This window comes from Zalophus californianus, chromosome 7 (assembly GCF_009762305.2).
Source record: "Zalophus californianus isolate mZalCal1 chromosome 7, mZalCal1.pri.v2, whole genome shotgun sequence".
NCBI lineage: Eukaryota > Metazoa > Chordata > Mammalia > Carnivora > Otariidae > Zalophus > Zalophus californianus.
This window is the reverse complement of record NC_045601.1, coordinates 113,586,519-113,610,993: the sequence shown is the minus strand read 5'-3', so window position 1 is coordinate 113,610,993 and position 24,475 is coordinate 113,586,519. Positions and strand designations below refer to the sequence as shown.

The following is a 24,475-nucleotide window of genomic DNA, read 5'->3' as shown; positions in this document are numbered from 1 at the left end:
AAGTTCTGCTGGTTTTACAAACCCGGGTGTTGGGAAGAAGCGAATTAAGGAAACTCTGCCTTTTCCAGAGAAGGCAGAGCTCAGTGCTTTAGCTGGGCCCACTCTACCCCTTCCGTTGTAACCATGCGACCACTATACCAAATGACTCAGCAAAATCCGAGACTGTCATGGGCAAGCGGTGCTGAGCTGACGGGGTGCGGGTGGAACACTTTCTGAAGCCAGTAGGGCCTCTACAGGCGCTGCCTTCCTGTTCGTAGGCCTATGCCCGAGCCGTTGCTTTGTGAACTGGCATCTTGACCTTGTGTAATTCACAAGATCATCCAACGGCCTCCCCCGCGTCTGGTCTACACCAAGGCGTGGCACTTGTCATCCCCAGGCTGAGCCGCCCCTGACCCCTTCTCACACAAACACAGAGGGCTGAGGAGGACCCTGCGGATAGCTGCTACATCCATAAAAATAACACGCTCCCCACAAAACTCCAAATCACCACCAATACATTTATTTAAGGGAGACAAGGTCAGATCTTATCAGGAACTTTTAAACCGAATAGTACGAGAGACACTGGCCTGCCTAACTTCCGAGTGTTCACAACCGCGCAGGGAACCAGATCCTGCACGTAAAGCCTCACCACGAAACCCACGAGCATTTGACGAGGGAGACACATTTGGAGCAGTCACGTGATTTCCCGTTCAGAAAGTGCCGCCTCTGTGTCAGAAGAGTAGTGTTGAGAAACATGAAGGCAGCACCTAGCAAGAGCTTCCTAGCACAGGTCTGCACATGATGGTGGCCTCGTGCAAGGGGACCACGCCCTATTTACAAGCAGGAGAGCAGGCTCCCAGCTGAGCTGCAGGATGACAGCTGGGGCTGACTGCGGGGAGGGGTGGGGGGTGGGGGGGGATGGGGGGTGGGATCTGACTTCATGAGCCTTTTCCCATCCTACCTGGGCCTCCACGAGCCATTCTCTGACCCCTTGCATAGGACAGACTCGGCAAATCTGTGAAGGAAGGGGGTTCTGCCCCAATTCCCTAGCCCCACCCCACCTTCCCCAGGTCTAACAGGTTACCCATCCACTGGGTGCAGCCTCCCCCCCTAACCCGACCCCCACTGCTGGACAGACACACGGCAAATATGGAATCTGAAGCCCCGCTGGCCGGGCTGGACTCATCTGACAGGTGCCCGAGATGATCAGGCCCCACCCGCAGTGGCGAGGCTGAGACACGGTGTTTTTTTCAGGCGATTCAGGTTACTCCAGGGCAAAGCACGATCCTGATGACACCCGGCGGAAAAGCAAGCTGGAGCCGCGGAAAAGCTGGCCCTGGATTGGAAGGAACGGGCAGGTCAGTGACCGGGGAGGCCATACTTCTCGTCCCGCCCCACAGCAAGGCCAGCATGAGGCAAAGGAGGGTCAGCGGCACAGAGACCCTAGGGTAGGGGGTGGAGGGCGTAGGCTGGCAGTCTTAGAGGGCAAGGCCAGAATATGCCCTGCACTGAAGTACCAGGGAGCAGTTCGCTTCCCATCACAGGGTGTCCAGTGTCGCTGGGGCTCCCCAGCAGGGAACCCCCAAAGAGGACAATCGTCGCCCTTCTGGCTTCAGAGACTTCTGGGACTCCCTACCGCCCACGGGATGTGAAGCACGCAGACCAGACTGGAACCACTGGGAAGAACGGGGTCTGCCTCCCGCCCCTCCTTGCTTCCCTCTCATCTGTCCTCTTCTCAGCCCTGAGGCCTGTCGGTGTGCTGGTTCCTCCCCACACCACTGCCCCGCTCTACTTCGAGGGGAACCAAGCCTAGGCAAAGGCAAGGATCTGCCCTGGGCCAGATGCCTGGATCCTTGACCTCTGCGCCCAAGAGCTCCAGGCCAGTAGGAGGGTGCTTGGGCCAAGAACACGAAATCCCGAGACTGGCACCCTTGCCACGTGGCCCAGCTCAAGCCTCAGGTTCTCCGGAGGGCATCGGGATGTCTTGCGGAAGGGAGGGGTCGGCCTTGGACACGGCAGCCACCGTGTTCTCAGCTGTGTGACTCAAGGACTAAGATCTTGGGCTTCACCACCTACTCCGTGGGCTCCCTCAGAGTCCTCCTTCTGAGAGTCTTTAAGAGTTGAAGAAAAAAGGAGACTGTGTCTACTATAAAATCTGTAGGTAAATTCAGATCTAGCGACCTCACATCCTTTCTAAAATAAAATGAAAATTTAATGAAAATGCCTTAAACCAAGAGTCTATATTCTCTTTATCCTCCCTCCGACAATTGGATCCCGTGACAATCTCTCATCTTTCCACGCAATATAAAGCCCACAAAACCATTTGACCTGATCGGTGTGGGGGAAGAATTGGAGGGGACCTTCTCTGTTGGGAGCTTGCTTACCTGCACGCTCAGGTATTTCCAGCAGTGGATCCAAGACTTGAACACGGGGGAGTACGGGGGGAGCCCGGCCTGCAGCCTGCCCAGGAAGGAGAGCATGTTAGACCCACTGAACGATGGGAGATGGCTCAGCCAAGGCAAAGGTGATCTCAAGGAATGGCTTGGAGCTGCCACCACCCATATCCTGAATCATGGATGCAGCCCAGAGGGGCGCGGTGAATCCCAGAAGATGCTAGGGTACCTGGCGGGTGGGGGGTGGGGTGGGTGGTGAGCCTACACACAGACCAGGCAGGAGAAAGCAGAGCACTGGACAAGCTGAGCTGGACCCCCCCAGCCCCCACAGCCCTGGCAGGGTGCCTGGGGGAGGGCTGCACACCTACCCGCAGTTGTTCACAGCCATGAGGTCACCAACCAGCAGGAAGGGGTAGGTCAGCATGCTCACTGCAATCTGAAACCCAGGGAGACCTGAGTGGCAGTGACCCCACCACCCACTGGTCCCGACTCGGGGAGCAAGGGCATACTGTGCCAACACCCGACACCCAGGCGTGCCTCCAGCCACCGCCAGAGCTGGCCGCCTAAGCCCCACCCAGGCCCACAGGGCAGCAGAAAGGGCAGCTAGCTGAGCCAGCGTGACTTACCCCCATCACAAATTTGGTGTAGCTCCGGATGGCCAGGGCCTGGCTGAACTGGAGACAGAAAGGAAGACTAGTTTGCTACAGGTACCTCGGGCTGCCCTTCAGATAAGCACCCTTGCCCCACGTTGCCTGGTCTGCGGCCCCCCAGCCTCACCCCGTACACTGGCCTCTCACCCGCTCTGGGCTCAGGTCCCCTCACATTGCTGTGTATACTGCGTTCCCTTCTAGGGCCTGCCAGTGGCTTCTGTGGCCTTGAGCCAGAGCCAAAAGCAGCCCTGGGAGGCGGAAGTGGGGGAGAGGCCTAACAGGACTTCCGAGACTCAGCCAGGGATGGTGAGGAGCTGCTGGCCTGTGTGCCCCACTGAGCTGTGAGTTCCAAGAGTCTGGCCTGTGTCTGCCTTGATCAGTGTCACACAGTTGGTGCTCAGTAAGTGCTTGCTTAATGGAAAGACGGACACCCACCCCAACTCCCCAGACACAGAATCCTGGTCCTGCAGCAAAAGGCGAGGGGAAGCTCTAAGCTTATTGCCACCGCCCCCTACCTTACCAAGCTCTCACCCGCCTCGGACTCCCAAGATCTGGATTCTACTTTGCCCAGAAGAGAGCCCCTCGCTAGGAAGGGGAACTCCCTGTCCCTCAGCTTCCAGCAGCATGGCCATCCTAACAGGTGGCTACCCTGTCACCTTGGATGGAGGCTTGCCCAGCCCTCTGCGTGAATGGCAGCCTCATCTTAGCCTGTAAGCCACACACAGAAGAGCACCTGAAAACCCCTTTCCATAAAGCTGGAGAAAGCCAACCAGCTGTGGGACACCCCACCCCCAGTGTCGCAGGCTTGCTGTGCGTGTGACAGCAGTAGCTCCCTCATCCATGAGGCCCCGAGAAAGGGCAGGGCCCGGGGTATGTGGGAGAGCTGGTCCCTAAGGAACCACCTGAATTTGCTTACACTGAAAGGCTAATAGGACTCACCTACCCAAGTCAAATGGCCAGACCCGATTTCCCTCTGAGCAGAGGCTCTCAGCTGGGCTGGGACATTCTTCACCACACAGACACATGCCCAGACACAGACGGATACAGACTATGAGCCCCCACCCCACCCCACGAGGTGATTCTGACAGACAGGTCCCCACCCCCTGTCCCCCTGGGCCTGAAATCCCGCTGTTAGAACGTCTGGCTGCCAGGAATCCCCTGCCCATCACTGTTCCCCAACTCATCCTGTTTCAGGCTGAACTGGTCAACCCATCAGGTCCCTAGGCACCTTTCTTAAACAAGCACCTTTTAGAAGGACCAACGCCTCCTTGTGCCTGACCCAGCCTGCTGAGGTCTGTGCAGACCACTGCTAACAAAAATAGTGGGGTGCACCTGCATTGGAAACTTGCCAGGTGACCTAAAAAGCTCCAAGGTGTGGGAAGCGTCCTCGGCCCAGTACAGGAAAAGACCTAGCCCCAGCCCTGTTGATTCCTAGCCAAGTGCCTCGGGAGAGCCTTTCGATCTCTGGGTCTCAACTTCTTTACCAGTAAAATTACACCTGCACTATTCCCTTCACAATTTGGATGCTGTTGGGATCAAATGTCATAACGTTCACATAAGGGTTCTAAAAACCTTAAAACATTAAGCAAAAGTTAAAGGGTTATTAGCTAGTCTGTGTCCTGGTTTCCTGATTCATCGTTGGGTCACTGCCTTGGATAAGCTGGGGTCTGTTTTATTTCTGAAGCTGCCCGAGGACGGGCATTCCATGAATTCCTCCAGGTGTGGTTACAGATCTTGAATCTCCTCTCTCTTGAGCCCACTCTCCCCAGAGGCAAAGCTAACCCCAGGACAAAAGGTCCTTTTAGGGGGTGCTGGGTGACTCAGTCAGTTAAGCCTCCGACTCTTGATTTCAGCTCAGGCCATGATCTCAGTGTCCTGGGAATTGAGCCCCGTGTCAGGCTCCAAGCTCAGCGGGAAGTCTGCTTGGGACTCTTTCTCCCTCTGCCCCTCCCCCAGCTCATGCTCTCTAAAATAAATAAATCTTAAAAAAAGGGGAGTCCTCTTAGACCACTCCCCAGAGACCCTCTCTAGCCCTCAGGGCCTGGTGCTAAGGCTCCCAGGGTCCTGAGTCTGCCCCAGACCCTGGGTATCAGCAGTACACGGAAAGATTGACAAGTCCTTGTTCCAACCAACCTGGGAACCTGGATTCTGGTCGTTTCCCAGCCCCCCTGGGGTGTCACTCACGCTGTCATCCACCAGGTAGGCATTGATGAAGTGGGCCAGCAGGTTACAGCCCCACAAGAAAACCACATCTCCCAGGAGGTGAGGGATTAAGCCGCTAAAAAACAAGGTGAGCAAAGATGAGCAGGGGGAGGGAGGGGACCATTTCTTGGGGGCTCCACGCCCAGGAAGGAGGCAGGGATGTTCCAAGCTCAAAACGTCAGCATATCCAAGGTACAGCCTCAGGAAAAAAGCCTGCAGGGGCCAAGTGGACCCGCAGCTATCCACACCAGGAAGGCAGTGTCCTTTTCTCCATGGAGGGTTGTCACAGGCCACATCTGATGCCACAAATTAGTTTCTGGTCTCACAAGTAGTTTTCAAACCAGACGCCAGACCTCGAAATGTGAATGTTGCTAAATTTGGGATTTTCACATGCAGATTATGAAACAGGGTCTACACATTTATAGTTTTCTCCTGGCTTCTTTACCTGATCCACTCTCATGAAACACTTTGCTTGATGCATCTGCTGTCTTCATCCCTAGAATGTTCCACTGAAGACATTCCATACAAGCTTTTGCAAGGAAGGCTGACTGTTAAAGTGATGGCCTTCAGAAGAAACAGCCCTCCACGCTGCTATGGAAGGTCCCGAAAATACAGGCAAAAAGCCAGCCTGAGATCAGGGTCCCGTGTGCTACTGGTGTTTAATTTTAATGTGTTTATTTGCTTGTTTAGATAATGGAGCGACTTAGAAAACTCTCCAGGAGAAGAGTGGCTATCTCTTGGGAGGGGTGGCAGAGATTTCTGAAATCTGTGAAACTCTTATTTGAAAATACCTGAAGAGCTCAAAAGAATACATGCAACACATCTAGGTGACACGGGATATGAAGAAATTGAAACTTCACAAATGTAGTCTCCAATCTTGATGTGTCCACCTGTGTTCAGACTAACCCCTCACACACACTCTGGTGCCCTCTCAGTGTTGTAACACATACAGGTGTCCCCCAGGCCGCAAATATGTGAAGAACAGAACCCGACGAGTAAGCATGTGCTGTGTCAGAATCTCTTCACACCCGGGACAAGGACTCTATACAATGAGTGTGAAAACTGCCAGATGTGGTGACTCGTCATTTTATGGTCTGAAGTACCCATCACATGAGCAAATACTTATCCACGTATATTTATACATATATGTATGTACGCATATATATGCGTGAATACATTGAGTCTGAGTCCGTGTGCGTGCGTGTGTGCGCGTGTGTGTGCGTGTGCGCGCGCGCGTGTGTATCAATCCAGGTTTGGAATCCCGGCACTCCCGACACGGAGGACCGGACAGTGCCTCGCTGCGGGGGGCTGACCTCTGCCCTGCAGGATCTTTAGCAGCATCCCTGGCCTCTCCCCACTAGCTGCCAACTGTGACAACCAAAAGATGTCTCCAAACATTTCGAGTGTTCCCTGGGGGCAAAAATCCCCTCCCGGTGAGAACCATAGAGTAGATATGCACATACACACACGTGCACCTACATGGTCGTTTCTTGGTTAAGTGAGGCCCTAAACAAACACCCCTGACCAACTACGAAACCACAGTGAATGAACAGAACACCCCATTATCCAGTATGTTATGTACAGAACAGCGTGTCTGTCACTGCCCAGACCTTAACGAGGCAAAAACAACAGACAGCTGTCAGGAGTGGCTTTGGGGTCTGCTTGTGTCCAGACACGGTCTTTTCAGTATAAGCTTTCTGTGTTCTAGGTGATGTAAGGTGGGTGGGAGACGCCCAGGAGGGCAGGGGTCTGTGAGCCTCAGGGGGCCATGGGCCCCTGCCACGGACTGCTCTGCACAAACACAGGCCCAGCCAGTCCAGTGCCTTGACCTTTTAGGAGAAGCCAGAGATCCAGATTGTTCTGTGCAACACCCACCATGTTAAACAGAGTGCCCCGGCTTAGGAAGATCAGCCCACTCCCAACCCCAGGGCCAATGTCTGGCGAAGGGGCCAGTCAGGCCGTCTCCCCCACTGTGCTGGACAAACAGGACCATGTCTGTGTGAGCCGTGATCTGCAAAGGGCCGAGTAGCTTTGGTCCCGGTCATCCATGGCTCCCTCACATGTGCCACGGAGCTCCACGGAGCCAGAATGCAGCTACACGGGAGGGGCAGAGCCCCGTGGTTAGTCTGAGCCTGGCAGCTACGGCCTGAGAAGTCGAGAACGTGTCTGTTAGTAGAGCCGTGCCACGTGGCCAGCTATGGGGTATAGAAACTCACGTACACAAAGAATCCCAGCAGCCCCTCCTCTTTGAAAATCTTCCCAATGGAGCTCAGCACACCGCTGTGAAGAAGGGAAGACAGGGAAATGAGGTCCCCTGGTCACCTTGGAGAAGCCCAGCCCCTGGTGTGGAGGAGAGCCCACCATCCCTGCTCTGAGCCGTCCAGTCCTGGCGGGGATGGAGAGGGGACATTCTCTGTTACCAGGCAGAACCCAAGTAGAGAAGATGAGAGAGCTCTTGTTTTGGGGGTGAGGGGAGTTTACACAGTTCATGGAGACAGGAAACCCACTCACCCCCAGGACAGAAGCCTAGCAGTTCCCTACTGCTGCTTTCTAGGGATCTGGAATTTGGGCATTAGCCTTCCAGTGTGGGCTACTGCAAAGACAACAGGCCTCTCTCCTGCCTGGCCCTAGTGCTTCTCTCTGAAGTAACCTTCCAGCAGAGTAGCCTGCATGTCTGACAGCGGAAGAGCAGGAAGGGTGGTGGTGGAGGGATCCACCTGCCCAGAGAGCAGAGAAGGAGAACGGAGCCCTGAAGGAGACCCTGGCACCAGACGGCCCAGATGCAGCCTGGGAAAAAGCACCCGGCCCTCCCCAGCAGCTCAGAGATCAAAGGACAGGCTGGTGCCTTAAGTATGAAATGCAAAGGAGGCTCAAGAACAATCTCTGGGACTTGTGGCTAGTGATGCCAAGTGGCCCGTCCTACATGGAGTTCCTCCAAAGTCTAGGTGGCAGAGGAAACCTAAAAGAAAGATGGAGATGGTGGGAGCCAAAGCGCTGGCTAGCGCCGCCCCTAAGGCACCCAGCCCCGCCAGGCCCCACAGCCCTTCTTCTTTAACAGTGGCGTGGCCCGCCGGGGCTCCGAGCCAGATCATCCCCTCCTGGTCCTGTCGACCAACATCACGTTTCAGTTTAGGAGAATGGGCCAACTTCCCATTAGTGAACCCAAAATGAGGCCATGGCAGTGGAGCTCCCTGGGGCAGTGGTCCCACAGGACAGCTGCAGAAAACGGAAGCCAGGAACTGAGTCTTAGGAGGGGTCCCAGAGACTGTCCTCCTGCCACGTGCCGCCTGCTGTCCTGCACTGAGCTTCATAGGGGCAGGGAGGGCATAACTGCCACGGGGGAGGGTTGTGGCCCCGCAGCTATGTCCCCACAGCTCCCAGCTCAGGGCCGGGCGCGGCAAATGCTGGGGAAGTATTTGGTGAACAACCGAGGGGACGGGCCCACACCCACAGACAGGACAGCCTCGTAACAGAAAATCAAACGAGCTAAATGGTTAGGACATAACTAGGGGTTCCAGGATGGAACCCTAGCTCAGTCCCAAGGGGCACAATCCGAGCCAACTCCGCTCCCACTCACCCCCTCCGGCAGGGTTGCCGGGATCAGCCAGGGCAGCCCTGGATGGGCAACAGAGAGGAGCAGATGCCCCTGCCACGTTCCTCGGACACTAGCACATCAGAACGACAGCAGAAGAGGGACAGCACCTGACCCCAGCGCGGCCTGTCCTGGCAGACTCTTGAGTGGTGACAGGACCACTCCTGCCAGTTCTGGAAGAATTACCCACCTGTACTTGGCCTCCCGTCCCACAAATTGGACCATGCAGCGCATTGAGATGACTGAGGAAAAAGAAACACACAAGGGTGACACGGTGGCCAAAGCCCATGGCACCCAGCGGTGGGGTGCCCACTGCCGTGGAAACCGCGCGTGGCCTGTGTCAGCGCAGGAGGGGTAGGAGGGCCTCGGGGATTCTCTGTCACACCCCGTGACCACAGCATCCCGTTTCTTCTGCCTGGGAAGGGCCCCGGCTCCCTCCAGACAGGACTCCCCACCAGCTTCTCCTCAGCGCAGTTCCAGCAGAGGACCCCCACCCGACTATACTTCCCGGTGATCTAGCACTGCCCGGTTTCGGTCCGCAAGGGGTTACCCCACAGCTGAGACGCAGTCTCCAGTGGGGTGGCTCACCGTGCAGGGGGTGGGCCAGCATGCGGGACACACACTGCATCATCATCTCGTAGGAGGTCTGGAAGAGAGCAGAGGGTGGGGACTCGGTCTGCCCTCTCTCGGGAACGGGCGCTCAAGGGGAACCACAAGCTCTTATAGAGGAAAAACTGGGATCCCACAGCCCCCAAAGGGGTCAGTCGACCTGGGATCACCCCACTCGTCAGCTACCCCCCCCGTCCCCTCCACCCAGGAGTGCCGCCGAGTCTTGCCCTAGGCCCCACGATGGCCGAGGGGCTTTGGGGTATTCCTTACGGCGTCCTTGCAGGACTCCCTCCATGCCCCACCCTAGCCACGCACACACGAGGAGCCAGACCTGCGTCTCCTCAATGACCCGGCTGACTCGGCCGGGAGAAGTAAGCAGACTCCCCTCCCAGGGCCTCTCCCTCTCCCAACTCCAGATACCCACCTCCTTCACTACTTTCCTCAGGGAAGTCTTCATGTCATCCTTGTTGGAAACCTGTTCGATCTCATCCGGAGGGAAAACCTGAGATACAAAAAACAGAGGAGTGGGGCGCCTAGCTGGCTCTGTCATACAGCATGCGACTCTCGATCTCAGGGTTTTGAGTTTGAGCTCGAGCCCATACTGGCGTCAAGCTTACTTAATTTAAAAAAAAACAAAAACAAAAAACAAAAAAGGAGGGCCAAAAGCAAAGTACAGCTATGCCTCTTAAATGTCACACTTGAGGGACAGGGACGGCAGGAACCAGCTCCCACTATTTTCCCTGTAGCTGGGTCCACCTCTGGTAACCCCAGGCCTGGAGTTCGGGGGGTTGGCGGGGAGCCCCTGCCTGCCTGGTGTCACAGTTGTGGGCAAGCGGGAGGACTATGGGGCAGGACCCTTCCCAATCAAGGAGACGCAGCGTGCGACCACCAGGGTCTAGAGCCCGGCTGTGGTGCTAGGGTGTAGCCGGGGAAAGGAGAAACGGACCAGCACACACGGCTGTCTCTGGGGCTGGCAGGGAGCTTGGGGGAACTTCAGGCAACTGCTCCTGGCTTCGCCCCAGGCTCACCTTCTTCATACTGCCCCGAGTCACCGTGGAGAGGGCGTTGGACATCAGTCGGGGGCTCAGGCCTCGGAAGAGCCCTATCTTCCCATCCACCTGCACGATGTACTTGGCTATAAGGAAGCAGAGGCGGCCGTGTCACGCCCGGCCCAGACATACCCACCCCGGGTCACAATCACTTCCAGACCAGATGTGGCCTGTCCCTCAGTCACGGAAGGGGCAGCTATCTATCCAAAACCCCAGAAGCGATTGGGCCCCAACGCCAAAGTCTTCTCCAGCCCATCTCTTTGTGTAAAACCTTCAAAATGTATTTTTGACCAACAAATTCACGTATTTTAACTTTGCAGAAATATTTGGCAAGCTCGGCTAGTTTTTCAACTCAGCAACTTCAGTGCTACAACCCAGAAACCAATTCTGCCACTTATAAAAAATGCTTTTCTTGGGGCACCTGGCTGGCTCGGTCAGAGACGCATTCAACGCTTGATCTTGGGGTTGTGTGTTCCAGCCCTACGTTGGAAAAATAATTTTAAAAAAATGTTTTCCTGGGGCGCCTGGGTGGCTCAGTCGTTAAGCGTCTGCCTTCAGCTCAGGTCATGATCCCAGGGTCCTGGGATCGAGCCCCGCATCGGGCTCCCTGCTCAGCAGGGAGTCTGCTTCTCCCTCTTCCACTCCCCCTGCTTGTGTTCCCTCTCTCGCTGTGTCTCCCACTGTCAAATAAATAAAATCTTTAAAAAAAAAAAATGTTTTCCTTGGGGTCAAGAAGAAAAGGAAAAAGGCAGAGAGTGCCCACAGGCAACGATGAAGTTTGGAACCTAAGGGAGGAAAAAAGGGAAAAGGAAGAAAGGCTCAAGAGCATCCCCTAAGCACACCATGGAGAAGGCCATCTTCATACTGTCACTGTGCTGCACCCAGGCTCCCGCCTGGTACCCATTAGCATTTATGAATCACAGCAGGGGGTGCGGAGTAGGAGGGGGCGACATAACTAGTGGAGGAGTAACCAAAACAGGCACCGGTGAACTATTCTATAGAAAAAACATAAGCAGTCAGGGAAGCTAGACCCTACCTGAATGAGGGTTTTTTTCTTGTTCTTTTCAAGATTTCTTTCTTTCTTCGAGACAGAGAGAGAAAGAGAGAGAGTGCACACGCCAGCATTCTAACATGTGTGCATGTGAGCGGGGGGCCGGGGGGGGGCCGAAAAGGAGGGAGAGAATCTCAAGCAGACTCCATACTCAGCGCAGAGCCTGATGTGGGGCTCCATCTCATGGCCCTGACACCATGACCTGAGCCAAAATCAAGAGTCTGAGGCTCAACTGACTGGGCCACCCAGGCGCCCCAGTATTTTTTCATTAGGGTCTCTAAAAGGATACTTCTCTTAATGTTTCGTTATTTTTTTTAAAGTTTTTTATTTATTTTTTTATTTGAGAGGGAGAGACAGAGACAGAGCACTTGCACGTGGCAGGGTGGGGAGCAGAGGAAGAGGGACAAGCAGACTCCACCGAGCGCGGGGCCCGATGTGGGGCTGGATCCCAGACCCTGAGCCAAAACCAAGAGTCGGAAGCTTAACCAACTGAGCCACCCAGGCGCCCCTGAAGATTTTATTAAGTACGCACTACACCCAATGTGAGGCTCGAACTTAGAACCCCAAGATCAAGAGTCACATGCTTTACCAACTGGGCCAGCCAGGCGCTCAAATGAAACCTTTTAAACTATGTTCAAGAAGGTGATGTGTTCTCATGAGAGACGATGGACTCTGAGAAACAAACTGAGGGTTCTAGAGGGGAGGGGGGTGGGGGATGGGTTAGCCTGGTGATGGGTATTAAGGAGGGCACGTTCTGCGTGGAGCACTGGGTGTTATGCACAAACAATGAATCATGGAACACTGCATCAAAAACTAATGATGTAATGTATGGTGATTAACATAACATAGTAATAAAAAGAAAATAAGAAAAAAAAAAAAAAAGAAGCCGATGTGTTCTTATAAACCCGCATAACTAGAAGCTAGCAGAACTTTTTCTCGGCCCCTGAGCGCCCTTTCCAGACCCGACTTCAGCTCCTTAGCACTACCCAGTGGCAGGAACCAGCAAAAGAGCCTTTCTCTCCAAAGCAACCTGTCTGCCAACCCAGCAAATTCAGTGTCACTGCTGGAACAGGCTTGCCTTGGGGCCCGAGAGCACCTGTTCCTTGCATATTTGGCTTTCTGAGATGGGGGTGGGGCTGGAAAGAGAGGAAGAGGAGGGGACCGAACACTGGATGCCGTGGCAGGGTGCCTTGCTTCACAGAGTGAACAGGCAGGAGGGAGGTTTATTTTGGGGGAGGGGGGCTCCAAGCAACAAAGAGACGCAGGCGGGGTAAAGCCTCAGTGCGATTGCCACTGAGTCACTTGGCCTCTTTCTACCCGATTTGCCCACCAGTAAAAAAAGGAGTAAGGACCCCTATTTCTCCTCATCTCAGAGGTGATTTATGACTAAGTGAAAGCAGAGAAAGGTATGCAAAAATCCCTACAGGGTCCTCTGTGGGCCCAAAGGGTCCCACAGCCAGCCAGGGGCTCTGTCATTCCATGGTTTCTCTGCAGTCCCTGCAAAACTCTCTGTTACACCAAAGAATGTCACGACAGCTGTGGCACTTTTCATCATGAACTGGAGAGTGGATGTTGTCTAGACAGAAGACAGACAGCTGAGTCCCCTCGCTCACGCCCAACAGCCATCTGTTTATAATATCTGGACTGAAACAACATTTATATACACGGGGTGAGCAGGAGTACCTCAGAACTCGGCTCATCTTTGCAAGAAGCAAGATGTGGGTCAAGACCCCTCTACCCTGAGTCCTTTTGGGAAGGACTGTGACACGAGGAGAGACAGTCCGGGTTCTAACCTAGGGCCCCTCACATCGCTAGAGCACACAGAGAAGCCACAAGGGAGGGGCTGACAGCCCGCTACCCCAGCTTCCCACAAACCCGGCGTTACCTTTATACACTGGCTTCCCTGTTCAATGTTCTGGGTGCCTGCCTACCACTGTGACCTGCCCCCCCCCCCCCTTCATGGACTGTTTCTAAATAAAACCAAATATGAACACATTTCCCCACAAAATGACATGTTCGGCCTCGCCCCGGGCTACTCAACATCATGGTGGCAAAAATGGAAGAGAAACACGACGTCAGATTCCGCCAAGAGTGTGTGGAACTTAAAAAAAAAAAAAAAAGGTGACAGGAGGCAAAGCCCCAGGTTATTCGGCAGAGAGCATTTTGGACTGACCGAACAGGTGTGAAGAGAACAAGTGGAGGAAGCCTGAGGGGGATCAGCCCAGCTGTGAACGTGGACAGCAAGGGTACGTTTGGAGAAGTCCAGGGTGGGTGGGCACTGGGAGAGACACAGCGATGGTGGACTGGAACGGCCTGAGCCAGCCTGGGGGCCTGGGGACGAGTAAGAGGCAGCCAGGTGGGCTCAGGTGGCATGGCACAAGCTCCCCTGGGGTGGTGGGCTTCTGGGGAGAGATCTCCAGCCAGCAGAGCCATGGCAGGGGCTGCGGGGCGCTTGCACGAAGGGCCTGGACAAAGGAGCTGCCACAACTTGGCGGACTAGGAGCGCAGGGCGGTGAGGCGGTCTGCCGAGCCTGAGCGGCAGGGCAGGGCAGGCCGGGGGTAGAGCGTGACGCCCCAGGGCTGGCTGCTCGTGCCCAGTGTGGGGAGATGCTCAGTGGGGCCCACCGCCTGGGGAACGCAGGGGAAAGAGGAGGAAGGAGAAGAACCCAGGAAGCCACCAGGTAACAGGAAAGCAGAAAAATGGTAACAGGGCCGGGCTGCTCAAAAAGCACAGGGAAACCTCCCCGGACCCCCACTTCCAGGCACAGCTTGGAGCGGCAGAGATGACAGGGGCCGGTGTCCGGGAGCTGCAGGCAGCGGAGCTGGACCGAAGCCTTCTTGTCCACCTGCTCTCACCCCAGCAACCTGCTGCTTCTGGTCACACTTCGATCCCCTCCTCCCGGCCGGCATGACACCAGGTGCCACGCTGCCCTGCCCTGTGTGTTCCCCAGGGCCAGCTGGGCCTGCTCCCCGGATGACGCCTCTTTTTTGTCCGTGGGGGCCTTCCTGCCTGGGAAGCAGACTCACCATAGGTGAAGAAGCTCGGCAGATAGAGGACCTTCCTCCCCAGCACATTGGTCCCAATGGTGGGGGGCATCGGCTCATGACCCACCTTCAGAATCAACAAATACAAAAGGAGGGTCAGATTCTACTGCTGATCCAGCTCACGGCCGCTCATGCCCCCAGGCCTCTGCCTCTTCGCCCACAAATTCCAACGCTGCTCCTGTTGGGGGTTTTCCTTGGAAAAACATACCAGAAATGTCATCGGCAGTCTGGAACCACCAGCATCACGCAAGCTCCCAACCAATAGAAACGTCTAGTCCCAGATCCGACCCCTACCATAATCCAAGTCACCCTGTCCCCCAACATTCTCACCTTCAAATTCCAGACATTTCTAGTGCGGGAAACTGCCCCCCCCCCTTTTATGTACTCCGAACCCTGTACTCACCTCAGAATAAATCTCAGGGAATTCCCATCTCTGGGCTAAAATTTCAGTCCAATCTCAATCCCAAACGTGCCAATACCCACATCTCAGTCCCGAACTTCAGATAGCTTGGCTCCAAGTAACCCACCCCAGAGTGCACCCCACACTCAAGTTCCTTACTGCACCCACTGCAGAGGCCGACAAATCTGTCCCTCTCGCTCCCAGGCAGCACAAACCGGTTGCTCCTCAAACAATTCCTCATCTGTGTTCTAATCTTGATCACTTCATATCCCTGTGACAGAATGACCCCCTCATTTCTGTAGGGCTATTGTAATTCTGCTGTATAGACGCTGGTTATAATTATAACACCCGTTAAACTCATGGGGGAGGAGCGAGGACACAGCCACCCATACCCCTTTGTGGGGGGGGTCTCTCCTGAGGGGTGAGGCCATTTATTATGCTGCCACCTGATGAGGAGAGAGACTCTGCTGCCAGCCAGGAGGCAAGGTATCTCCTAAGTGGGGTGCGAGAAGTCCCCTTCCTGGGCAGGGGGCCAGGACACAAGCCCTGTCCCTCAAAGGAAGCCAGCCGAGCCCCTGGACCAGAGCAGCTCCTTTGGGATGTAGCAGGGAGCAGAAATGGCAGGGCTGGGAAGCTCTGCCTTAACAACTGGACCAGGCATGCTTCTGGCATTTTCCTGGTCCAATTTCTTTTCTTCACCTTAGTCAAGTGTTTTTGAAAGTTCTGGCTGTCTCTTGTGGATGTCATTTGAGCTACCCGACCGATCACTGACTGTAAATGAAGAAACCCCCTCCATGACGGCCACCTTCTATTAAAAAAAAAAAAATTCTAGCCCAGGGAGCTGAAGGAAAGGGATGAGCCAGCTGACCCAAGCTGTCAGCCCTTCCCCTCTAGACCTTTCCCCTTCTCGGATAAATGCTCGAAGGTTCTGACTTAAGTTTTAATTTCTCACTTCTATAAGCGGTATTCTCTTTACAGCCTCAACTCCAAGTCTAAGCTACTACTGTTCTGTTGCTGTCTCAGTCTAGTCACAGTTTGGGAGTCCTAGCCCCAAGGTGGGCTAGGGTGCGGGTGGACCCGCACCTTTAAATCTGCTGTGTCCCCTCACCCCAGAGCCCCCAAATCTGTTGAGTCTGTTTTTTTTTAACTTCCACCTGGGGTTATAAAAGGCACACATCTCAGCCCCATCCCCCTCATCCTCCAGTTTACCTGATTTGTGCCCAAGTCACATGCACCCTATTTCATCCCCAAATCTGTTGTTAACCCAGTCCTCCCACAGCCAGAGCTGTGGCCCTGCATCCGACACTGGCAGAGCCAGTTCACCATCCTCAAATCTCCGACCCCTGAAACTTGACTCGGATGAACCCCAATCGGAGGCCCCACATCCTTGTTCACTTGACCTAGCCAACCCCCAAATCTGCCACTCCAATCCTGCCACCTGCCCCCCAAACCGGGAGCTGCCTTTTTGCAAACTATGGCTGATTCCCAAGCTGTACACATTAAGATTTCACCCTAAAACATGTTACACTTAGCACCAGTTGGGTTCAGATCAGACAGACTACCTCTGTCACCCGGACTGGGCTCACTCATCCTTACCTACCCAGTTCTTTTCACCCTTTGGTCTCCGTCATGCCCAATTCCCTCTTCAAATCACTCGTATTTCAATTCTCTTCTCAAACCTGCACACCAAATCCACCATGAAGCCGCTTCTCATTTTGTTCACATGAAACCCCCCCGCTCCCACCAATTCCTTATGTACTCCAGCATCCTCTACCCCACAGACCCTCCTATCTGCCACCCTAAAAACCCAGCCCTCACCCAATCTCACTCCGTCAGATGAAAAACTGAGCTCCTGATACCCTTACTTCTCAGGTAACGTCAGTTCCAAAGCCCCCACCTTCTCTCCCAAACCTGTAACCTCTACGGCTAAAAATACAATCCGAATTCCCTAAGTAAAGCAGCCCTCGCTCCCAAATCACAACCAAATGCCAGTCTCAATCTTCCCCCACCAGCCGTTTCCAAATCTCAGTCACCATTAGATGCTAGTCAGGCATCCTCATGTCCCTGACTGAATCTCTTCATTACTTGTCATATTCCCGGTCACACCTAAAAATCTACTGCCCCATTCCTCAGACCCCAGATTTCAATTGCTCCCATGCCCCCACTCTCTCTGTCCAGTTATAAAGACAGTAAATCTGGCGTCCACTCGCTTCAATTCAAACCTTAAATCTTGGTTGGCCTCCATGTCAATTTTCACCCCCCATCCCCCCCCCAACTGGAAAATTCTAGGTGAAATCTTCAGTTATCAGTCCAGGCTGGAACCACCCCCCTCTAAACAGTGCCCATCTCAGTCTCGTCCACCTGATTCTGCCAAATGCACTCCTTCTACCTGGCCTCCTTCCAGCTCAATGTCTCCCTTTCTCAAGCAGCCCACTTCATCTGCAAGGCCTTGCTGGCCACCACCATATGCCAAGTGCCCCTGCATGGCTCCATTCCAGAGTCATCCCTACCTTGGCCTCAGTTTCTGCCAGCCTCTACCTATCCCGCTACTGTATGCCCCAAATGCCCCTTCTGCCCAATTCCAACACTCCATAACCCATTCCCCCCCCATACAAGGACTGCGAGTCCCATCTCCCGACCCCAACTGTGACTTTCATTTTCTCTTCCAAATGCGTCATCCCTTTCCCCCTAAAAGCCTCCTCCTTCTCTGTCCCCTCTCCAGACAAATCGCCATCACACCCCTCCCCCACTGTGTCGCCCTATCCGTTCCCCTCCCTCAAAACGCGTCACCCTGCCACCTCCTCCCATCAAATCTGTCGTCGCCATCAAATCCAGAGCCCCCTTCTCCTGCAAACGCATAGCTCTCCCTTGCTAAATCCTTTGCCTTCGCCCTCTCCCACCAAATTCCCTCACCATTAAATCCACCGTCTCCTTCCCACCCCCACTCCCCCCAAGTCTGATGCCCTTTCTTCTCTCCTAAATTTTTGGCCCTGGCCTCCAGTCCTTTGTCCCCTCAAACAGCTTTAAATCCATCTCTATCAAATCCAGGGCTCTTGCTACCCCCGCCCCGCCTTTAAATATGTGCTCTTCATCTAAATACCCCGCCCATTCGCCAAAACTTCCCCGCCCCTCCCCCATTCTGTTACTTCTTTACTCGCCCTAAAATGCTGCCCCTTCCCTCCTATTCCAAGTTCATCGCCTCCCTTCCTTCATCCTCCAAACCCCTCTCTCCATTCCTTCGACCCCTTCCCTGCACCCACCAAATTCCTTGTTCCTTCCATCCTCTCCCAAATCTGTCGCTTCTACCCCTTCGCCCCCTTTCCTTCACCCCCAAGCCCCTCAACGCCTCCTTTCTCCCCGACTCCTTCAGCCCAAACCTGCCGTCCTCGCCCCTATCCCCAAATCCGTCGCCATAGACTCCCCGCCCCCATCCTCCTCCAGATCCCGGCCTGTCACCTTCACATCAGCCCCCACCTCCCTGCGGCACCCTGGCCCCCGACCTGGATAAGCAGCTTCACGTAGAGCAGCGGGTGGCTGAGCGCCGTCACGCCAGCGCCCAGCGCCACGAAAAGAGCCTCGGTGGTCGGGGCGTTGTCCCCGGAGCCCAGGCCCCCGGACCCGCCGTCCATCCTGCGGGCGGAGGGCTGTGCCGCAGGCCGAGGGTGGCGCGGGTGTGCACGGTGCGCGGGCGGCGGATCGCGAGCCCGAGCCTCGACCCCCGCCGCCGCTCCGCCGCGAGCTCCCGCTCCTGCTCCGGCTCCCGCCATCCCCGCGGCGCCGCCGCGAGCCCAGGGCGCCACTTCCGGGTCCGAAGCCCCCATGGCGCCGGGCGGCGAGGTCACTCCCCGTCACGTGACGGGAGGGCGCTCCGCCCCTAGCTGGCGTCAGGGGGCGGGGCCGGGCCGCACCACTCGCGGCTGCGGGGGAGCGCGGGTATGTGGCGCGGAGGGTGGAACGAGCTGATGCGGCCCGCGGGCGGGATTGGGGCCTGACCCAAGGCTGGGTTGCAACCCGGGGGTCAGTGGTCGCGGGCGGCACGGGCCGGGAGTCCCGGGAGTGTGAAGGCTGCCGCCGGCCCGGGCGCTCCCCCGCGAATCCCCCCGAAGGCGGCGGGGGCGGGGCTCGACGGTTGTGCCAGCCAGACGCCCCCAATATGGTCTGAGGCGCTTCCAAGCCCCCTCCCCGGCTTGGTGAGTTTTCTCCGCAGTTCTGGGCCCGCCCCTTTGCGGCCCGGAGCCGGGGCACTGCGGCCTGCGAGGCCTCTTCCCGCCGCCTGAGCTCCTCCGCGCTGTCCGGTCGTGTCTTACGCCTTTATCCTCCCCGCTAAACCAAATCTAGGAGCCCCTTAGTGACTGGTCACCCTCCTTTGTAGTTGAGCCTTCGCGAGCGTTCCTTAGAGCCCACGGTTAGGAAAGTGTTTGTCCTAAAGTATTTGCGTATCTCCCTCACTACATGGTGAGGGTTTTAATCAGTCTTTACCTGGGAGGATACACAGGCACCGTGCTAGGCATCGAAAGTCTAATATTTAAATGAGTAATGATAACTGGCCCGCAAATCACGCTCACTATATGCCAGGCATGTTAAAGTGCTTTTCAACACGTTAACTCAAGAATGATCCTGGAGGGGCCCCTGGGTGCCTCAGTTGGTTAAGCCTCCTACTCTTGACTCTTGATCTCGCTGAGGTCTGAATCTCAGGGACTCTTGACTCTTGATCTGATCTCCGCTGAAGTCTGAATCTCAAGGTCGTGAGTCCAAGCCCCACTGGGTTCCATGCTGGGTGTGGAGGCTACTTAAAAAAAAAAAAAAAAAAATCCTCGTAACAACCCGGCGAGGAGAAGGTGTTTATTACAGCAAGTACCCTGTCCCTGTTTGTATCCGGGCCCACCCTCACCCCCAACAGCACCTGGAACAGTGCCCTGCTGGCAGAGGAGGTGCTCAAACGTTTATCAAAACAAATTGAGTATCCCAGAGTCTGCAGGGATACAGCAGTGGGGCACCCGCTCCATTTGCCGGTACTTATCCTGTGTTCTTTGTGAAAAAGTGCTTTAGAATAGACGTCTGCCTTCTGACCACCTGGTCCAGGTTTCCTTCAGTCAGCCCTGACTCCCTTCCTCCCTTTCCCCCTTAAAAGCCACCTCCTCCCCCCTTGCCACTCCCGACAATAAGTACTCCATACACTGCCCACATCCAAATCCTGCCCATCTTTTTGTTTTTTTTTTTTTTAAGATTTTATTTATTTGACAGAGAGACACAGCGAGAGCAGGAACACAAGCAGGGGGAGTGGGAGAGGGAGAAGCAGGCTTCCCGCTGAGCAGGGAGCCGGATGCAGGGCTCGATCCCAGGACCCTGGGAACATGACCTGAGCCGAAGGCAGATGCTTAACGACTGAGCCACCCAGGTGCCCCAAATCCTGCCCATCTACCCCCTTCCCTTCCTCTCTCCCCTCCTTGGGCTCTCTAACCCAGGCTTGTTCTGGTCTCAATCACTACAAAGCTTTCTAGCCCTTTCAAGTTACACGTTTTCCTCTTCAAACACAACCTTCATCAAACCTACCGCTAACCCCCAGGAGCACTTTAAATGACTTCCTTTTGCCGGGATTCTGATTTAGCTTTCTTAAAGAAATCTTAAAGTTAAGTTCATTCACAGCCTCAAGTAACGTTGCAACAGCACACTCACTCTCCACCCAGAAATCAGGCTTCTGGATGGGGCGTGGTAGGGGTAGGGTGGGCTGGGAGGGGAGCTTGCTTCACCTTACTTCTGAAACTTTTTCACACAAACCTCCTTTTCTGGGCTTTTCCTCACCATCTTTCTCCACTTGTTTTTCCTTCTGGACTTGACTGGTGTTCACTGCTAGGCCTTTAACTCTGTCCTACTTACATGGTCACCTAACTTTTTGTGTGTGTTTGGTCCTTGGAGTCTGAGGCTCCATGGAAGGCAGCTACATTGTGTTGTGTGGTCTACAATGTAGCTGCCTTGCATTGTTTTGTATCTTCCTCCGCAAGGAATATGGGATTATGGGAACATACATCAAGTAAGTGTTCAGTAAATTGGTTTTAAGTGATTGAACAAGTTCCCTAAGCAAAGAGATTAAAGTAAAAATAGATCAGCTAAAGCAATTATATCTCTAGGGATCTGAGCAGAAGCAAATGCAAACTGCACCATAGCTATATTTCCACAACCCAGGGCTCGCAGGGGCACCAGTAGGAAGAAAAAAATCCTCACAGGAAAAAAACTACAAACCACTCAAAAACACATCCCATCATGAAAGTGAATGGGCAAAACAGGAGGATTAATACTCCTGGGAACTTGACGTAATAAGGCAATCTGGAAGAGACTTTTAAGGGGGGAAATGTATTTTCAAGTGAAGGCAAAAATAAAGACTAAGAAGTACTGGAGGAAAGGACAGTGTGCAAAAAGAACAGGAATATTTGAAAAGAAATCAAACAGATCATTTAGAAATGAGAAGTATACTTATTGAAATGATTGAATGAAAGAAAATCTTGCTCAGGATTCCTTCTGCTGAGCAACCTAGAAATAGTACTTAGAGCCATACTTAAGTACTTATACTTAAGAGTACTTAGAACTATAAAGCAGTTAGCTCTGGGCTGGATTAGTGGCCCCCTGTGGTCCCATGACCATCTGCAATTACTTACCACAGTATTGTGGCTGCCTGCTTTCTTGTCTGTCTCCCTTGTTAGACTGTAAATTCCTTGAGAGCAGGACTGTCCTATTCATGCTGGCACAGTGCCTGGGCATATGGTAGAAACCCACTAAATGTTTTCTAGAAAATGAATGAATAAGCAAAAATACTTTAAAAAATTGTACAAAGTTATTATGGTAGCACCACTTACAGAATGAGAACTTTAGGAAGACCCATATGCCCCAAAGTAGGATAAACAGCAGAAAAATTAACAAGAAATAGGACTGTTGTAGACCTTGAGAATTGCCAAGTATATAAACCACCAATCCCTGGAGTGTGTGGGGAACTATTGTTACAATGAAAAGAGAGTACAAAATACTAAGTACCCATTATTGCAACTAGGTTGACATCACACTAACCAGGTTAGGAGTGCAGCTGAGATAATACTAAGGTCGGCGTGAGATTTTAGGCCTCACGCGGGGAGGGGCAAGGCAGATACTGGAGAATTGGAGATATTGGAGAATTTACTCTGCTTTAAAGAAGATGGGCTCGTTCTAGATGTAGGCTCCCTGTTTACTAGTTCTGGGTGAGAACATTCTGGCTGCTGTCTCTGTTCACTCTGGGTGGGGGTGGGGAGCACTGGCCTTCCTTCTGTCATGGAGCCCTGGGGTTCTGTGCAAAGCAGGTTGGTTACCTTGTGGTGTAGGAATGCTTCCACCCAAGGAGTAAGGAGTTTCTCACTAGCTGGTAACCGCCCAGCTGTTCCTGTCCAAGGGGACTCTCTGAATTAGGGGAGCAGAGAAGCGTGCTAAGAGAGAGCCACCCAATTCAGGAAACACCTCTTGTTCTAATTATGCCAAAAGAAGGTACATTATAACTGATCATCTCAGGAATCCTGGCATATTGTGCAGGTCACCAGGAATGTCTTGGCATGAGGAATCACTAAACCTTCTGAGAGAAACATGGGAGACAGGCTGGGCTGACGTGCGAGAGTGGAGGGGCGCCTGGGGGGCTCAGTCAGTGAGGTGTCTGCCTTCGGCTCAGGTCAGGATCCCAGGTCAGGATCCCTGGGATCGAGCCCCACATCAGGCTCCCTGCTCCACGGGGAGCCTGCTTCTCCCTCTACACTTACCCCCTGCTCATGATCTCTCTTTCTCACTCTCTCTCTCTCAGATAAATAAATAAAATCTTAAAAAGAAAAGAAAAGAAATGGTGCAGGTGTGGAGAGGGGAATTAGGGCCTCTGCACCATGGGGAGATGTGGCATCTCGCTGAGCATCGTGCTCACCCTGGTGTCAAGGGATCAAACGCCTGCTTGCTTTGTGCTCTGCCCTAAAGCTCCTCTTGGTAGAGAAAGGTGCGTGTATCTGAATCTCTCATGGCCAACGTCTATTTGTCCTAAGAGGCGGGGAGAAGTTTCTTCTGCTGCAATCCATAAAAATCAAACATGAGTGGGCCCTTGTCCAGAGCTTTGGGTGAATCTGGGGATTAAGATGGTATCATTCAGGGGCGCCTGGGTGGCTCAGTCAGTTAAGTGGCTGCCTTCAGCTCAGGTCATGATGCCAGGGTCCTGTTGGCTCCCTGCTCAGCAGGGAGTCTGCTTCTCCCTCTCCCTCTCTCCCTCCTCCCTGGAGCTCATGCTCTCTCTCTCTCTCTCACTCTCTCTCTCTCAAATAAATAAAATCTTGAGAGAGAGAGATGGTATCATTCAATGGGAGACTATCCAGCCCTGCAAAGCAAAGAGCTACTGATAGCAGGCAAAGGCACAGATGAGCCTCAAAAACATTATTCTGAGTGAAATAATCCAGACACGAAAGAACTCCTGCTGTATGGTTCCATTTATATAACATTCTTAAAGAAGCAAAATTAATCTGCGGAGATAAAAATCAGAACAGTGGCTGCCTATGGGGGAGGAATGGCTGGAAAGAGGCCTGAGGAACTTTCTGGGGGGTGGAAACGCATTCATCTTTGTTGGGGTGGTGATTACACACGTGGATGCCCTTGGGAAATCTCACCAAGCTGTTCTCTTCAAACCTGGGCATTTTATTGTATGACCGTGATTCCTTGAGGAAAAACTATTTCAGGACTAAGATTCTTGTTTCCTCTTAGTGGGTATCTAGGGGAAGGTGCTGTCAAAATGTCAACTGCACACATTCATGTGAGTCCTTATGTAACTAGAAAAACAACACGACTCCCTTCTCTACTGCTTCCCTACCAGCCCTTGGCAGAGTCTGAATCCTTGTATGTAGTAGCATGCTGGTCGGTTCGAAAACCGGTCCTCTAGGAAGAAAAAAATTCCGATTTGTAGCACTTGCCAATTCACGAGGTGGAAATACTCTCACTGTGACTGATTTCAGGCTGCTAATGTGACATGTCACTGGGCAGGGAGTTGGGAAGAGATAGGCGCGACTGACTTGCTCAAGCCAGTGGGAACGGACCCCAGCCTTTCTTGTGAAGCTTCAGGGGAGTCCTGACAAGAGCTGAGCGAGCAGCTGTTAAGCATCGTGTGGTTCAGGAACCAGCAATCTCCTACTATCCCGAATGTGAAGGATGGTGGACGCTGCCCCAAATCGATTGTGTGAAATCCTGACCCCATCTTAACTGGGGTCAGCCTTGTAAGATACAGCAGGGTAGCGACTTTATCACGGGGGTTAGCAACATGTTGGCAGCATCAGGATTTTTAAGTGAAAGGATGGGGTTGTCTCATTTAAAATTCCCCAATTTAGGGGCACCTGGGTGGCTCAGTCGTTAAGCGTCTGCCTTCGGCTTAGGTGGTGATCCCAGGGTCCCGAGATGGAGCCCCGCATCGGGCTCCCTGCTGTGCGGGAAGCCTGCTTCTCCCTCTCCCACTCCCCCTGCTTGTGTT

General features: G+C 53.8%; 2 protein-coding genes across 5 annotated transcripts in view; one reads left to right on the top strand and one right to left on the bottom strand.

Annotated features, from left to right (window-relative positions):
• Positions 1–477: 477 nt before the first annotated feature.
• MTCH1 (mitochondrial carrier 1) lies at positions 478–18,817 on the bottom strand. Of its 4 annotated transcripts, none has more exons than XM_027602073.2 (12): positions 18,471–18,813; positions 14,553–14,637; positions 10,454–10,560; positions 9,850–9,927; positions 9,405–9,462; positions 9,007–9,058; positions 7,445–7,504; positions 5,156–5,300; positions 2,999–3,046; positions 2,741–2,808; positions 2,364–2,439; positions 478–1,315 (listed from the first exon to the last, which is right to left on the bottom strand). In XM_027602073.2, the coding sequence occupies exons 1-12, from the start codon at positions 18,789–18,791 to the stop codon at positions 1,244–1,246; spliced, it is 1,170 nt and encodes a 389-aa protein (XP_027457874.1). In that variant the 5' UTR covers positions 18,792–18,813; the 3' UTR covers positions 478–1,243. The 4 variants fall into 4 exon arrangements, with proteins under 4 accessions (XP_027457874.1, XP_027457875.1, XP_027457877.1 ...); XM_027602074.1 differs by having other exon boundaries at positions 5,207–5,300; positions 18,471–18,791; XM_027602076.2 differs by lacking the exon at positions 7,445–7,504 and having other exon boundaries at positions 5,207–5,300; positions 18,471–18,817.
• A 126-nt stretch (positions 18,818–18,943) lies between these two features.
• The window catches only part of FGD2 (FYVE, RhoGEF and PH domain containing 2), a 37,889-nt gene continuing 32,357 nt past the window's right edge, over positions 18,944–24,475 (top strand). The window contains exon 1 of the mRNA XM_035728693.1: positions 18,944–19,160. The gene's annotated coding sequence lies outside the window, so the exon portion shown is untranslated. The remainder of the gene's footprint in view (positions 19,161–24,475) is intronic.

Coding starts and splice junctions, on each gene's coding strand:
- MTCH1 (XM_027602073.2), bottom strand. CDS start 18,791: ATGGGGGCTTCGGACCCGGAAGTGGCGCCCTGGGCTCGCGGCGGCGCC. Junction 9,928..10,453: donor CTCGGGGCAGTATGAAGAAG/GTGAGCCTGGGG, acceptor TTTGTATCTCAG/GTTTTCCCTCCGGATGAGAT. Junction 2,809..2,998: donor ACACCAAATTTGTGATGGGG/GTAAGTCACGCT, acceptor CCTGGGTTTCAG/ATTGCAGTGAGCATGCTGAC.